Source organism: Oryza brachyantha, chromosome 1 (genome assembly GCF_000231095.2).
Source record: "Oryza brachyantha chromosome 1, ObraRS2, whole genome shotgun sequence".
Classification (NCBI taxonomy): domain Eukaryota; kingdom Viridiplantae; phylum Streptophyta; class Magnoliopsida; order Poales; family Poaceae; genus Oryza; species Oryza brachyantha.
This window is the reverse complement of record NC_023163.2, coordinates 12,276,789-12,292,816: the sequence shown is the minus strand read 5'-3', so window position 1 is coordinate 12,292,816 and position 16,028 is coordinate 12,276,789. Positions and strand designations below refer to the sequence as shown.

Here is a 16,028-nt window from a genome sequence, read left to right as displayed (position 1 = left end):
CAAGAAGAGTAGTTCATGATTTCTAGGGTTTACAAAAACAACTAAAATGTGACTAATGGAGGGTTGTATGTGCATGATTTTTATGGTGGTGCTCAAGGAAATTTAGGACCGGTTCATATGAAACCCTTGGGAGACTAAATAGTACTTACCACAAAGCCACTATGGGCAATAGGTGGGCTAGAGATATAGCTCCTTCCTCTCCTAGACATCCAGGAGAAGGTAGGCAGGATGGAGTTGAGTCGGCCCATGGATGGTTTGATCAGCTTGGATCTACCGTGACAACGGGGTAGGCTGCCCAACCCGGGTGAGGATGTGGGAGGTGCAATCTTAGTATGGTGTGAATAGTTAGGGGTGGGTTAGTATGGTGTCATAGCCTCTTCGTGGAATGTTGTGGTAGCATATCTGACGTACAGGTATATACATGAAGTCATGTCTTATGGGTAAAGTTGTACACCTCAAATTAGAGTAAAATTGTTCAAATAGCACCCACATTTGGCAATCGATTGAGATTTGCCATGATTAATCCCATCGTTTTATAATCAAATAAACATGGTTAATAATTTGCTAATATAGATGGGTGAAGCTGGTACTGTGTGGTGTAGCACAATATTCGTGGATGTTTGGGCCTGGTGCATTGTGGTATAGCATTGACATGTGATTGGTTTAATTTTTATTAATAAATATCTATGTTTTTGCTTTTGCTAAATTAAATATGTTATAATGCTTTTGCTAAATTAAATATGTTATAAGTGTTGTTTATTAAGTGCATTATTATTGCACTTATCCGATATGGCTTCTTGAGTATGATGGTTGTACTCAGCCTCATGATTTTCCCCATTTTTCTCAAAAGCTGAAGCTGCATCAGATGAAGATCTTTCGGAGGTTTAGGCGACTCCTACACTCTATGACTGTCTATTGGTTATTGCCCGCTTCACCGTTTTCTCTCCGCTGCATTGTTTAAGATTTTTTTTCTTTTGTAAGACGATGATAATGCATTAGTTTGTTTCTTATGTACCTAGGGTAGTGGTGGAATGGGATTTAATACGTAACAAAGTTTCAAAATTGGTTAAATTTCTAGGCATGACACAGATCTTCGATACCTCAGGAAAAACATGAGAGTGTTTATCCTTGACTTCTCCTTCCTTCGTTGCAATTTATGTTCTAGTTTTTTCCTCTTGCCATTACTTAACTACAACTAGTAGAATTGCTGGAAATGCTATAGCTCTCAAATTTGTGAGCTGAGCAATCTCCAACATGTAGAGGATTGGCTACAATTTCAAAGGCATACGAGAAAGTTCCTCATAAAAGATGATCTACGTTGGATAATACGGAAAGGTTGTAATTTCGTAAATGGGTTAATTTGATCTATGCCACTGCAAATTTACTATATTAGAAAAATACCATTACTATTCGTGATATCGGCTAGGTGCCACTGCAATTTTATAAAATTGAATCCATGCCATCGCCGTCATGTTTTCCGCCACGCTCTCCTTTCTCCCTTCACTTGTTTTCTTCTCATCTACTTCTCCAGCCGGCCGCACCCACTGCCTACTTCTTCTCCGTTGGCCACACCCTACTCGCCAATTGCTGCCACCTCGCCACCGCCAACGGCATCGTCCTCGCGTCACCGCTAGGAATGCCGGCATCGCGCACTAGATCCTCTTCTAGGTCGACCTCTTCGCTCACCCGACTGTGTCGCCCTCATCACCGTCATCGGGCTCAATCTTGTCCACGTGGACCACCCACTACGCTCTCCGAGTCCGTCATCGTGCAGGTCCACCTCTTCGCCCGCCCAGCTGCAGCCGCCCTCGTCGCCCCCGTCCTCACGGCCTCATTGCCCCTACTGCGGCCTCGTCGGAGGCCGACATGCCCTGCTAGGAGAAGTCCGATAGGGAACTGGACTCGGAGCTAGACCGGTGTTGTTGCCACTGCCTCGACAACCGGCGTGATGGTGTTGTGGCCGCACTTGCGGGTATCCGTGCCGTATCCAACATGCATATGAGGATGGAGGAAGAAGATAGGGAAGAGAGAAGAGGGAAGGATGGAGGAAGAAGATAGAACTGACACGTGGGTCCCACGTCTAGGGGTATTTTGGTCTATATGAAGATAAAAAATGTGACAGCAGTAGCATGGATTCAATTTTACAAAATTATAGTGGCATCTAGCCGACATCGCGAATAGTAATGGTATTTTTCTAATTCGTCAAATTTGTAGTGACATGATCAAATTAAGCCCTTATTTAGTTGCCAAATGTTTTTGGCAAAAGAGTCACGTCGAACGTTTGACCGAATGTTGGAAGGGGTTTTCGGACATGAATGAAAAAACAACTTTCAGATTCCGCCTGAAAACTGCGAGACGGATCTTTTGAGTCTAATTAATCCGTCATGAGCACATGTTGGTTACTGTAGCACTTATGGCTAATCATGCCCTGATTAGGCTCAAAAGATTCGTCTGACAATTTCTCCCATAACTGTGTAATTAGTTTTAATGTTCATATATATTTAATGCTTCATTTAGATGTCCAAATATTCGATTTCTCTCATAACTGTGTAATTAGTTTTAATGTTCATATATATTTAATGCTTCATTTAGATGTCCAAATATTCGATGTGATGTTTTTAAAAAAAGTTTTTAGAACTAAACAGGCCCTAGCCCTTTGAAAATATGCGCTGTCGTGACCATCTCCGATAGGGGATCAGTGAGGATACGGGGGCAGTGCTAGCTAGGACCATTGCTTCATGGTTTCATTTACATGCAAAATCGAAAGCAGCGTAATACCAATGTTGCATGATACCGAGGGAGAGGGTTACGTTACATAAGTTAGACACCAGAATATACGATCTCAACATCTACCATATACTATTAGGTCAGGCATTTTCCCACCCAAGTCTAGACTCTACATGATTTATTATCTCTATCTCTACATAACACTTATCATTACCGGATATAAATATGTATAGGATATACAGGTACGCCTAACCCGTATCACACGCCAAATGTTTTATCACCACATTAAAAAAATGTTTTAGTATGTTAAATTGTTGAAGCATAATTGAATTAAGATTAAAACATTTAACTTTCACCGCTAATCGAAAAATGTTCTACCACTATATCACGACATGTTTCAATTATTGAAATAATAAAACACAACTGAATTTATGGATTAAATCATTTAGTTTTCATATATGAAACATTGTTTTTCAAGCTTTGAAACATTAAATATTCGCAAAAACTCAAAAACAAAAGAACAAAATAACGCCAAAGAACAGAGTAACATTTCCATGGAACATAAAGCAACATCAAGATATATTGCCCGAAACATATAATTGTGTCAAATACAAGAGTATAATTATATCGTAAATCCCATAATTGATTTATCAGAAGAATAAATTGTTAAATTTTGTTAATGGAGTAGAGAGAATAAGAAAGCAGCTCATGCACACAAGAAAGAGGGAGGGGTAGGTACACAACAGAAAGAGGGAGCAGCATTCGCAAGTGCCCAGCATACAACCACAACCGGGAGCAGGGAGTCAATAACGCACTGGAACGGGGAGCAGGGTCCTTAGATAATCCAATGAACAAAGTATCAATTACACATGTATATACGATATATCTTTTCGGTTGATACAAGGCGACAATATTCAGCTAATTACCAGTCGTTCAGAGCGACAAAATTGCACCCTACACAGAAACTTCGTGCTGCAACATGATGCTTCGAATTATACTTGGCTGTTTGAAAGATCTACTGTTTTGGTCACTTTTTTAGCTGCCAATGAATTCAAGGCAGAACCAGAACCACTTATCCATAGTTCCTCTGTCCAGTAAATGTGGTGTGGATGTTGTGTCATTGAACAACCTGTTGCCATAGTTGTCTCAGAAAAATATGCTACAGCTATCTTCTACGCTTTGATTCTTTTCTCATCTCTGCAATATACCTCTCCATACTGCTCTTTTCCCAGAGGCGCTTCATGACAAGATTCTCCTTCCTATAATCATCTGAAAGACAAGAGGGGAAAAAAGGGCTACGTCATTCTGCAACTGCAAGTAGTTAACTAGGTTATGGGTTACTTGCTCAGTAGAAGTGATTCAGAACATCAGGCATAGTGACATGTAGAAACCAACCCCATCTCTACCAAAAAAGGAACCACAGTACATTCAGCAGGAACTACCCTAATTATGGCAGTTAAGCAGTGCATAGTAACTCTTCTGTCAACTCTTTGTAAACTGAGAAGCAACACAGATTTTTTGATATAGGTCCAAAACACATATCAAATTATTTTGTTCAAAACAAAAAACAACAACAATGGAAACAAATCTGGTACATTTACAATAATTTGGCTATGCGAATGTGAATATGTGCTTCCATGGCATGGGGTCAAACAGTCAAACAGGTCAAAGCATAGCAGCTGTGTGCCTGTGCCAACTCTGAATCTCAATTTTCAATTGAAAAGGATGTTATGGATTGAATGAGTTAAAGAAGCAGTATATTGATAAAGAGATTTGTATTCCAAAGTCAAAAGAGTTTTTGATTAGGGTCAATAATGTTCTATGAGTAACGGCCTGCAAAAATAAAGGATTTATTCTCTTTTGTAATTAGAAGAAACATAAACTAAATTGGATAGAAAAGAAGCTGAAAAAAATCCATGGGCTAGACTCCTTTACTTCATAGAAGGTTTAAATCTTAATATGTTCAATACTAAAATAGGTTGGCTTTGAATTGTACTTATTGAACATAGATCAAAAGTTATGAACACACATATACTCCACTCCCTCCATTAACTCCTGGAAGGCTTATCTTCAATACAAAAAGTCGAACTGTCCATTGACTCATTCTGCACAATAGTACGTTCAGTGTATAAAAGTTACACGAATAGGTTCAAATTCAAAATTCTTTCACACAATATTAGTTTAATAGCTAGTAACATAGATTCATGAAAAATTAATGGTCAAAGTTCAATCTTCATGACTTTCTGAATTCAATATATGCCTTAAAAAAAGTGGAGGGAGTACTTTTTAACTATTTACAAAAATACTGTATTGACATGCCCATAACTTATCACTATTACATGTCAAATATCCATGACAGGATGTGTGCACCTTGTTTTCTTGTGGCATAGAAGACAAAGCCTTCACATTTTTTTGAGATGTCTAATCGGACTGCCTCTTCATATGAATTTTTGGTGTTTTAAAGAACTTCATTGCAAGTGGTTTATGAGTTTTTTCTAAAGACCAGATGCTTTCTTGCATGCCATTCGAATGAATGGATACTTAAAATACTACCTCCATCTCTTCAACTAGAAAGAAGCATATTTTCTGACGGATGTAGTAGGTGTCAGCCTGAAAAGGTTAGGGGAAGCATCTGATCTACCGATGTCACTTATGTTTGGAAAGAAAAGAATGAAGAATATTCACCCACCAAACCACATACAAACTGGTACAGCAAAGGTAAAAGCATAGCTGCATTAATCAATAGACAACGCGATTACCAATATTTTGCCATGTATTAGCAGGTATCTTAAGAGACATCCGAGTCAAGTAGCATGCATCCTCCCATGTGTACGGTAATTTCTTTACCCGGTATCTCCAAAACCAACAAAATTCCCAACTGAGCACCTGCAACAAACAATTTATGTATCCTTCCTTCCCAAACCAAAAAAGTTCTAACCAATTTTGGACCACACGTATGTATAGTTTTAACCAGTGATGCAGAAAAATGCTTTGTATCACATACTATGTACGAAAATGAGATGGAAAATGTGTGACATGTGAAGTCATTGCCATATTAGTGGCTAGAATAGCATCACATACTGTTTTTGCATTAGGCATCGTAAAAACCACAATTAATTTTTCCTGGTTTTAGAAGTTAGGGTGAAAAATAACCTGTTTTGTAGTTCAGGGTAAAAATTGGAATTAAGTAAAAGCTTGAGGACTAAAATGGGCTTTACCTGTTAGGACCTGGGGGAGGTCCCAAATGCCTAAGTGTGTAGCCGTGCTCGACGGGAGGGCGAGGCCACTTGCCTCGCCGCCCCAAAGTCGTGCCAGCAACGAAGGGGGAGAAGAAAGGAAGATTGATTGTAGATGAATATTTCTGCTTGCTTATTTTCTTGTAACTTTGCCCCTAAATAGGCTTACATTAACCGAATTACTAAAAAGAAGGAAGAACTAACAGATTAACTAATTTGGCTAGGACTGCAGGCACTGTTCCTAATCCGAAAATTACCCACGGCGCTCATGCTGTTGCATGCCGTTTATACGAAATTCCCCACATAACATCCCCCCCCCCCCCCAAGAAGCAGCTCGTCCTCGAGCTGGAAGTCTAGAGGTCCTCCCATGTTGCCGTGGACGGAGGAAGGCCCATCCACTGGACAAGAACTTTACGAATGCCTCGAGCAAGCCACGCCTTAGTAACCTATGAAGGAGTCGGAATGACCACGCCGTGGCGAATGGAGGCAAAGCTAGTGGTGCCGTCGGAAGAGTGTGGATGAATGGTTTAAGAAGCCCGACATGGAAGACATCGCGAAGCTTTGCGCCGGGTGGAAGGGCCAACTTGTAAGCGACGTCGTTGACCACTGCTACAGCCTAGTATGGCCCAAAATAGCGAGGGCTGAGCTTCCCTTTTTGGACATCCAATAGTGAGGCTGGCACTCGGTGTCGCAGACGTAGCCAGACCCAGTCCTTGACTGCAAACTGCACCGCACGGTGCCAGCGGTCATAGAACCACTTGGCCACCTGTTGAGCTTGCTCCAACCGGTGGCGGACATCGTTGAGGAACTCATCATGCTCTGCCAGCGGCTGTGCAATAGCAGCGTTCCGGAGCTCGGCGGTGCAATAGGAGTGGAGCGATGGCGGCGGTCAACCGTAGACAACCCGAAATGGAGTATCGCGAAGGGCCGAGTGGGAGTTGTAGATATATTCCGCCCATGGGAGCCAACGGATCCATTGTCAGGGATGACCATCAGTGAAGCAGATCGCCCATCGGACTGTGGATGGAACATCGATGTGAGGTGGAGCTTGGTGCCGGTTGCCGCAAAGAGAGCCTTCCAGAATGCCGAGGTGAATATGGGATCGCGGTCCGAATCTATGGATCTTGGGACGCCGTGGACGCACACGATGTCAGCATAAAAAGCCTTGGCGACAAACTCTGCTGTGTACGGGTGCGAGGGGAAGAAAGTGCACGTATTTGGAGAAGCGGTCAACACGACCGCGAGGATGACCGACTTGCCGCCCACACGCAACAGCCCCTCGATGAAATCCATGACAATGTCAGCCCAAATCGTGGATGGCACAAGAAGTGGAAGGGGCAGCCCGCCGGGGTGGTGTTTTGTCTTGTTGCGCTAGCAGGTCAGGCAAGCCTGTACATGATCCTGGACAGTGCAGCGATCTTGGGGCGTATGGAAGTCCCGGTGAAAGCGGTGCAGCATCTTTTGGACCCCTTCGTGATCATCGTCATGTGCCATGGCGATCGCCTGGTGGAGCAGAGGTGAGGACAGGGGATGTCGGTGATATGGGCCCAGGGGTATACCGTGCGAAGGGAAGAAAGTTGCCCTTCGGCCACGTGGCACGCCCCGAGAAGGGTCAGGCCCGGGACCAAAGAGGCAGCCTTCCCACACCAGGGGTTGGGCCGCTCAACCCCCGGCCTTTCGCCCTGTGTGCGAGAAGCCATCTGGCGCAGGAGGCATCCTGCGCAGGCACGCACGATGCCCTGCCGCCACATTTACGGCGCTTTGCCACTCACAAATGACAAAAAAAAAAAGAACTGCAACTCCGTTAGGCTACAGATGGCACTGAGTCCCTTTGCTCCAGATATGATCCATTACACTGGACTAAATTATAACTGGGTCTTTTAATTGATAGGTGCAAAACATATAACTGGAAGAAGCAAACTAACCTTGCCTATGGAATATGGCACAAGTACAAATTGGACACCATATAAACTCCACATAGAAGGTTTCTCAACCCCGTGGATCTGCAACTCAACTTCGTTACTTAGCTCTTCTTCAACTTTCCTACATGGTCAGCATAAATTTTTATATGAGAAGTATGTTATTTATAGCCAGTCACTCTAAACTGATGAAAGTTTCGACATGTGAAATACAGATTAATTCACTATAAGATATCTTTAGTACTATCACAGAGTCACATCATGAATAATATCAGGGAGAACCCATTACATACTTCTAAAACAGCATCATTGTAATTTAATTTCTGAATAAAAACAAACAAACTAAAAGGGCAAGAAATCTACTAAGCCTGTTGAAAACATCTCCAACATCATGATGCCAATACAACAGTATCTAAACTTTGAGATCTCATTTGGAAGTAAACAAGGGATACTGGTAACCAAATCAGCTTTCAATTCTCAGATAAGCCAAATTTCCCCTAAAAATGAAAACCAACTTGTCTATGTCATTCATACTTATCCATCTGCTTGTGGCCCTTCTTTTTGCTTGAAATTCCTCCTGTTCGCTCAAACTCCAATGCTTTTAACCTATTTTTGTAAGCAGGAGTTTGCTTCACAGTTTCTATGGCCTGCGATAAGTGCATCAATCTTCAGTGTTTTTACTGCTGCTAACAAAAGAATAACATGTAATTCTCTGTTAAAGCATGCTATTAGTTAGTTAGTTAGTTATCTCTCTCCAGTTCAAATGGAGAACATGATACAGGACCATATCTTTTGTGCTGGTACTAGATGACACATAAAACAAACAGTGTACACTGTATTAGACAATTGCTGATTCCAGTGGTCCCAAACATATGCATTCTTCCAACCAGTATTGGTTAGCACAAAAAGAAGAACGCTTCGAAATACCATGTGTTACCTAGACAAGATAGTACATTGTCTAGCAAGAAGTATCAGCTCCTTTCCTCGATACCATAGTTTTGGTTCACAGTTAACGCACAACTGAGTGAGGTCAAGCTGGCAGTAGAAATCCTATGTGATTTCAAAAACTAGGTGAAGCTAATAGAGGATAATTCATAGGCTGAAAGTATGTAGGAACATGAAAGGCTTCAATTCTGCAAAACAGTAACAAGTGCAGTTCCTGACTAAGAATAACTGCAATTTTCTTTTGAAAGAAATATTGTGGCCAGTACAATTTCTGGAAGAATGCTGACTAAGAATAAATGCTGTTTTTGTTCCATTTACATACCTTATTATACCTTGTCAGCTGGTTTATGTATTGAAATGCTGAAATAATTAGAAGAAGGCCAATGAATACAGCACGAGGATCCTATTACAAATAGTTGGAGCAATTAGCTGAAGCAGTATAGGAAATATACATAACATTCATCCTCAAACACTTCATTGTAAGAAAAGCTGTACCGTTTTATGGCCATAGTATGCCCTATAGTACTGAGCTGTGTTGTAGAAAACCTGAAAATCAGAATCAACAAAACACATAATGGGTAGAGCATATTTAATAGTCCTCAGGTGTGAATAACAAACATCAAAGAGTGACAATTGACTAGGAGACCAAAGAAATGTTACTTTAATATTGTAAAATATTAACAGTGAAGGTTTGACATGACAAATTTGACCTTGCGAACATGAATACACTATCCAATACATTAATGGGGAATAGAACATAGCTTTAACAATGATCTGTGTTGCTCAATTTTTGTACCTCATAGTCACATCATGAGCACAATTTGTGTTCTATATAAGTCACTTTTCTCCCACCCAATGAGCCTCCATCATACAGTAAACTAATAAGCCTTTCTCACACGATAAAAAAAAGGTAGAAAATAAATTCGCAGCCATATACTAAGCAAAATTTGAGGTAGCATGAATATCCCCTCTGACTATATAATGCACTCAATTGCACATAAAGGTACACTGCAATTTGTAAGGTCATATTTAGAAATTGTTGGCACAGCCCAGGGGTTTTTCTGATGGCTGGAAGTCGTGACATAGTATTGTACAGCAACTTAATATTATACCCATCTTCTTCATTATCAGAATAAAGTCTAGAATTAAATGAACTCATTCCATATAATGTGCAAAACTTACTAAAAAATGAGAGATGACTCAGCATAGAAAAACAAACTAAATGCTTCCTTCAATAAGGGTGAAGTTAGATAGTGTGTACAAAGTTACAATAGGTAGAATGATCTGTTGCATTTGCGACCAGATTACATACTGTAAAAAGATTTACCTTGACAACCATAGCGAATTACAAATAAAAGGGCATGTGCTCTGTTTGCACATGCAAGAACTAAAGGTAAAAATGTCCGCTATGCTTTCTTTTGATTTTACTGTTGTAACTACTAAAAGTGAAACTGCGATAAGAATAACTTCGTCTTGCTTCAAACATAACCATCTCTGAGATATTAGGATATTAGAAAACTAAGAGGTCTAGTTAAGTTCGCACATAGAACGAGCCATATGCAGGCATTCAGTATCTAAAACTTGATTACTCATATTTATGGGCTAAGAAGACCAAATATCACAACATTAGAAGTATTAAGAATGATAGAAGAAGAAATTGTATTAAACATGGTTTATATAAACGACAAAAATGATTCTGATGGTATCTGAAATGATAGATATTTTTCTCATGCAGAAATGTTTTTGAATAGATTTATGGTTAACAAAGCTTGGTGAACATAGACAATTGACCTTTTAAATGTTAAGGCAATAAGCAACAGAATGCAGATTTACCTCCTCTGGATGTGCAATAGCATAGTCGTATTGCCCCCTAGTTGATTCGTCTTTTAGAATCTGATAGGTCACAAGGTACAACAACTCAGCTACCAAGCAACAATTGCAAGGGCCAAATAACTTAATTTCACATGCAAGATCAACAACTTTTTGTGAACAAGCAAATGCCTACTACTCCATCCCAAAATAACTTCACTTTTCACCCACACCACATACCAATACAAAAGTGAAAAAAGTAGAATACCCTCTACTACCATACATTTGTCCACCACTTTATCTAGTTCCAATACATTTGTTACCTACTACCATAAAGTCCAATTCAATGATAGCTCAAAAATGAACTTAGTTTGGGGAAAACAAGAGGCGACAAAGATGACCTTGTTTTGGGACAGGAGCAGTATTTACCATTCCATACAGCTAAAAAATTATTGCACAATGAAATTAGTATAATCTGAACTTCGCAATCATGATAAGCTATTTGTCTATCTGTAAATGCTTCAGCAATTTGCGCAACATGCACAGGTCAGGCCAAGTATTCATGTCAGGCTGACATGCAGGACAGAAAGCAGTGGGAGTACCAAGTTCTAAGGAATGGCTGTTATTTGATTACAAGACTTTTCTTAATGATCTGTTATTCTATTAGGTTGTTGTATATATCATTGGTTCTTTGCTCCCTTACCTAAGATTGCTAGTCTGCTACCCTATCTAAGGGGATAGGTACATGATTTAATCAACAATGAGAGTTTTGGCCCTCTCTCACACACACCATCAGGGCAGCTATCCTCTTCCTGAAACATGGAACCCAAGCATCAACCCATCATTTCTCCCACCGAACATTCTTGTTTCCGCTGAAATTTCCTACTAGTCATAACCGCAAGTCCTTGTGCAATCTTAATAGTACGATCAGTATAATCTCAAGTTCTCAACTCTACTGTCTTGCCATAACATAGAGAGCAACTCCTCCCAAAGTAGGGAGGCCCTGAGTTCTCCACATAGCACCCATCTGATAGTTGGGTAGTTGACCCATGCCCGCATGCCCCCAGACACCCTCCATACGTGAGTCCCAACTGTCGTCCCCTGATGTCCCATGCGACGATGGCCATGCACCAACACGCCACTGCCCCTGTCCTTCCCACAAGGTGCAAAATGATGCCGCCCATGCTCCTCTGATAAGCTCACCTGTGTGCCCCCGGCCATCGTTGAGTGCATGCCACCAAAGACAGAGCACCCTCACCATGTTGGTGTGCAGCATACAGGATATTAAGATCAGGGAGGGTGTACAGGCCTGCGCGGGGTCACCCAAGCCACGACATCTGCTTGCGCTGAGCCGTTCTGCGGTGCTAACTGTGCAGAACTGCTGGAGCCACACCTCTGTCTGCACAAGACCAACGTACCCATGTCACCCCTCCTCCCATCCACACCAAGGCCTGAGTTGTGCCACTCCTAGTGCACCAGAGCCATTGCACCCGGCTGCACCCTTTGCTCCACCAGACACAACATAATTCATTCTTTTGTTTGTTTATTTGTTTGCTTTCACGTTTACTGAATTGTGAAACCATCACCAATGCATGTGAGAAGTTCTGGAAATTATAGATTTGAACATGATTGAATGCCACGTGCCAGAAATATTCACATTTAAATTATTGTGGAAGTGGGCTATAAAGTTGCCACATCAGATATGTGCCAAGTTGAAGGAGAGAGAGGGGAGAGAAGAAAAGTGGTTTGTAGATCTATAATCAGCTCCAGCACAAGCTCCAAAAAATTGTGTGAGAGAATCGGGTGGGCCAGGTATTAATACTGCAGTATATATCTATAACTAACTATTGGAGGATGAGTGAGCTATTAGATAACTATATATGACAGCAATAAGATATTATTATTAGCCTTGCTCAAATCAAACCTCAAAGTGGAAACATTATTTAATTTAATTAAAGAGCCCAATTAAATAAGAAGTATTCATGACATGAACTTGGCTCTCAAAACAGGTGGCTCAGCTAAATTAGTGAAAGAACACTACAGTGTGGCATTTCACAAACACATTAAAATCAGGTGGACTCAGCTTAAAATCTACTGCAATCTTTCTTCGCAAAACATAGCTAATGCACTTATGTTGACGCACTTATGAAACTACATAAAAATAGTCACAAGTATGTGAAATTAAACAACAGATCTTAGGTACCATAAACTGTTCTCATCCACTGCCACAAAGAAATGCAAACTTTAATTCATGACTAACAAAACGTGCAGAACCTCGTAAGCATTGGCAATCTTGACGAACAGCTTCCGCGACTCCGGATCGGGATTCTTATCCGGGTGGCTGCACAGCGCAACACGCATTCAAATCGGGGAATTTGGAGAAGCCGTAGACAAGGAACCAAGGAAGCGAGGGACCTTACTGTTTGAGGGAGAGCTTGTAGTAGGCTTTCTTGATCTCTGATGCGTTCGCGTCCTGTTTGATTCTGCGTGGCGCATGGACTCAAGAGTCATGAGCGGGGGACGAACCAAGAAACCGAGAAAATGGAGGGGAAGAATGGAGGAAGGAGATGACGATACCCAAGGAGATCGTAGCAGTCGTCCTCGTCGCAGTAGATGGCGTTGGAGATTGGCACGAGGAGGAGGACGAAGGTGAGGGAGAGGAGAGGAGAAGCCGCCGCCGCCATGGAATCGGATCTGCTGTCCTCCTGCGGCCGTTTCTCCCCAGATTGATCGCTCCTATGTCATTAAAAAATCGATGGTTACCTGTATGATATTTTGGACGGACGATGACAGTAAAAAGACTGTTTTGCTCTGTTAGTAAAGAACTAAATTTAAAACAGTAAATAAATATAGAAAATCAGTAAATCTAAACTAATATTAAAACTACCAGTTAGTTTTTTCTATGTCCATCCAGAAAAGTGTACCCAGCAGTTTTCTAGTCGTCAAATCCATGGATCCAACGCTTCATATCAAAAGTTGGATTAACCTTTGAATTAACTCTGCAATTAACAGGCCACCTCAAATCCTCGTTCCCCACGTCTATGCTGTTAACACGTCACACTCGCACCAAGCCCATCTCCCTTTCCTAATCTCGCCCGTTGTCGTGCGTTGTTTCCTCACAACGCCGCATACGCAGTCCGCACCTCTCCACCTGTTGCAGCTGTCGCCACCACCGCGCCTCTCCCTCTCCAGCCATCGCCCATGGCTGCCACCACACTACTCCCTCACGCCGCCGCCGACGCGCCTCTCCCTCGCCAACTGCCGCCCTGTTGCTCCCTCACGCTGTTGCTGCCGCGCCACTCCCTCACCAGCCCCCGTCGTCACCGCATTGCTCTCGTGCCCGAGGCCGCCGTGCGCGTGCCTCTCCGCCGCCCGCACTTAGCCTTCTTCTTTGTCAACGGACTTGTCAAGGAATTGCGTACTATGGGCCCTAGGCAAACGCCACCTGTTACGCACCCTTCGTTTGTTGTCGTTCATGTTGATTGGTTTCTATCTAAGAACAAGCTTCGGATGGTCCTAGGAAAACTAAGAAGAAGGAAAGGTGAAGAGTTTAGATGACGATAATCATGAGGATTTCATTAATGCAGACACTCCTAATGGACTGAAGAAGTTTCTTCATTTTCAATTGGCATGTATTATTGCCCTTCTGTTGTCCAGAAGTCGTAAGGTGCTACCTTGTCTTTCTCACTCGTACAGTTCGTAGAATACAAATCTACTATAAATTAATTACATGCATTTATATTTTCTCATCTTAATGCACATCGTATCCTGTATATTTTGGGCAGATCCAATAAGCTCAAAGCCATCAATTTCTATATTGGTGAGCTGGTTTCGATAGTTACTTTCATAGAATCAATGTATTTTTTTCTAGATTAATTATTCCAGATGCCAAGGAACTAAATCATTCCTTTTTACGTTTTGCCACCTCCAAAATCACCTTAGCAGTTAGCACTTCACGCTGGCTATGGGCAAGACACTAGACAATGACGTCTTCACCTAGGCAATAATATGGAGCTATGGATAACCAATTCTCGAATGATTGTTTACCTCAAGTGTTAAAGTATAACTTGTATATATTTTGGGTTTTATTATATAGATTCATGTCACCTCTGAATTTCTTCAGAATCATCTACCCATATTCCTTTTTAGTTGCACAGAATTATTCACACCAATTATCTTCTTCCGTTAATTATATATGCCGCAACACCAAAGAGAGATATGATTATCAGTTAGATTAGTATTTGGTATTTGTTTAGTTGCTTTCCTTTGCTCCTTTCTGATTTAGTTAAGTACATAGTAATTGAGACATGGATCTCTTTTGTACAAAAAACAAAACATGTCCTTATTGGACCTATAAGGAGAATAGCCCAAGAGCTGGATTACAGAAGTAATTTACATGTTTTTAGATCATATTGGACTGTTATGCCAATAGAATAATCTCCTGTTTTGTTTTTGTTTATGTGAATTGATTGAGAAGTTTTTTTAGCTACAGCTAGAGGGCATGCTTTTACATCATTCTATTTTATATGGTAGACTAGAAAGAACCATGAGTACAAGCAGGGTAAGGAGGCTAAGCTAGCCATTTTAGAAAGCATAAAAACAATAAGCCAAAGGCTACTTTGCAACCACAAGAAATGAACACTTGATGGCTGATTTGCTAGCATTGCAGCATCTTTCCTTCAAAAAAGAAAAAACTTCAGAAAATTATTGTACATTTTAAAATTCCAAATTTTATCCTCTGAGTTTTGAAAGCAATTAACAATATACTCAGTGCAAATAGTAGGTATGCATATTTCACAAAAATTAGCTGAGTGTAAAGGTTAGTCGCATCCCATTCGACATGGGTTTCTAAATTTACCCTTATTGACGTTCCTCTTGCAACAGGATGTGTAGGACAATCAGAAATTGTTTTGTCTAAGTCTTACAAAAATTTCTCATATGATTGACAATGGCCTGCTATCCAAATGTTTTTTGCATTTCTAAATAGAATTTTTTTCGTGTGCTGGCCATTTATTTAATAAAATGTCCCAGACAGTTGATGAAATGAATGTCTTTGTTTGTTCTTCACTTCTTCAGTACGGCAACAAAATATTATTGGTCTTTTTTATTAATATGGATCACTAGGGCTACGTTCGGGAGTGGTGTGTGGAGGGTAAGTTATCCGGCGTGGAAAACGTGGTAATAGATTAGTACATGATTAATTAATTATTAAAAAATATAAAATAGATTAATATGATTTTTTAAAACAACTTTCCTATAAAAATTTTTTACAAAAAATACACCGTTTATCAGTTTGAAAAGCGTGCATGCGGAAAACGAGGGTAGTTAGATAACTTACCCTCGTAAACGAACACGGCCTAGGTACCGCTAGAGCCGCACTCTGGACAAGTTT

At 41.0% G+C, this 16,028-nt stretch overlaps 1 protein-coding gene across 1 annotated transcript; it reads right to left on the bottom strand.

Annotated features, from left to right (window-relative positions):
• Positions 1-3,539: 3,539 nt before the first annotated feature.
• Positions 3,540-13,409, bottom strand: LOC102715812 (dnaJ protein ERDJ7). The gene is made up of 10 exons (XM_015832588.2): positions 13,214-13,409; positions 13,057-13,119; positions 12,911-12,977; positions 10,661-10,720; positions 9,323-9,373; positions 9,150-9,230; positions 8,417-8,529; positions 7,889-8,006; positions 5,487-5,613; positions 3,540-3,996 (listed from the first exon to the last, which is right to left on the bottom strand). Exons 1-10 carry the CDS (start codon positions 13,318-13,320, stop codon positions 3,893-3,895), a joined length of 891 nt encoding a protein of 296 aa, XP_015688074.1. The 5' UTR covers positions 13,321-13,409; the 3' UTR covers positions 3,540-3,892.
• Positions 13,410-16,028: the final 2,619 nt, after the last annotated feature.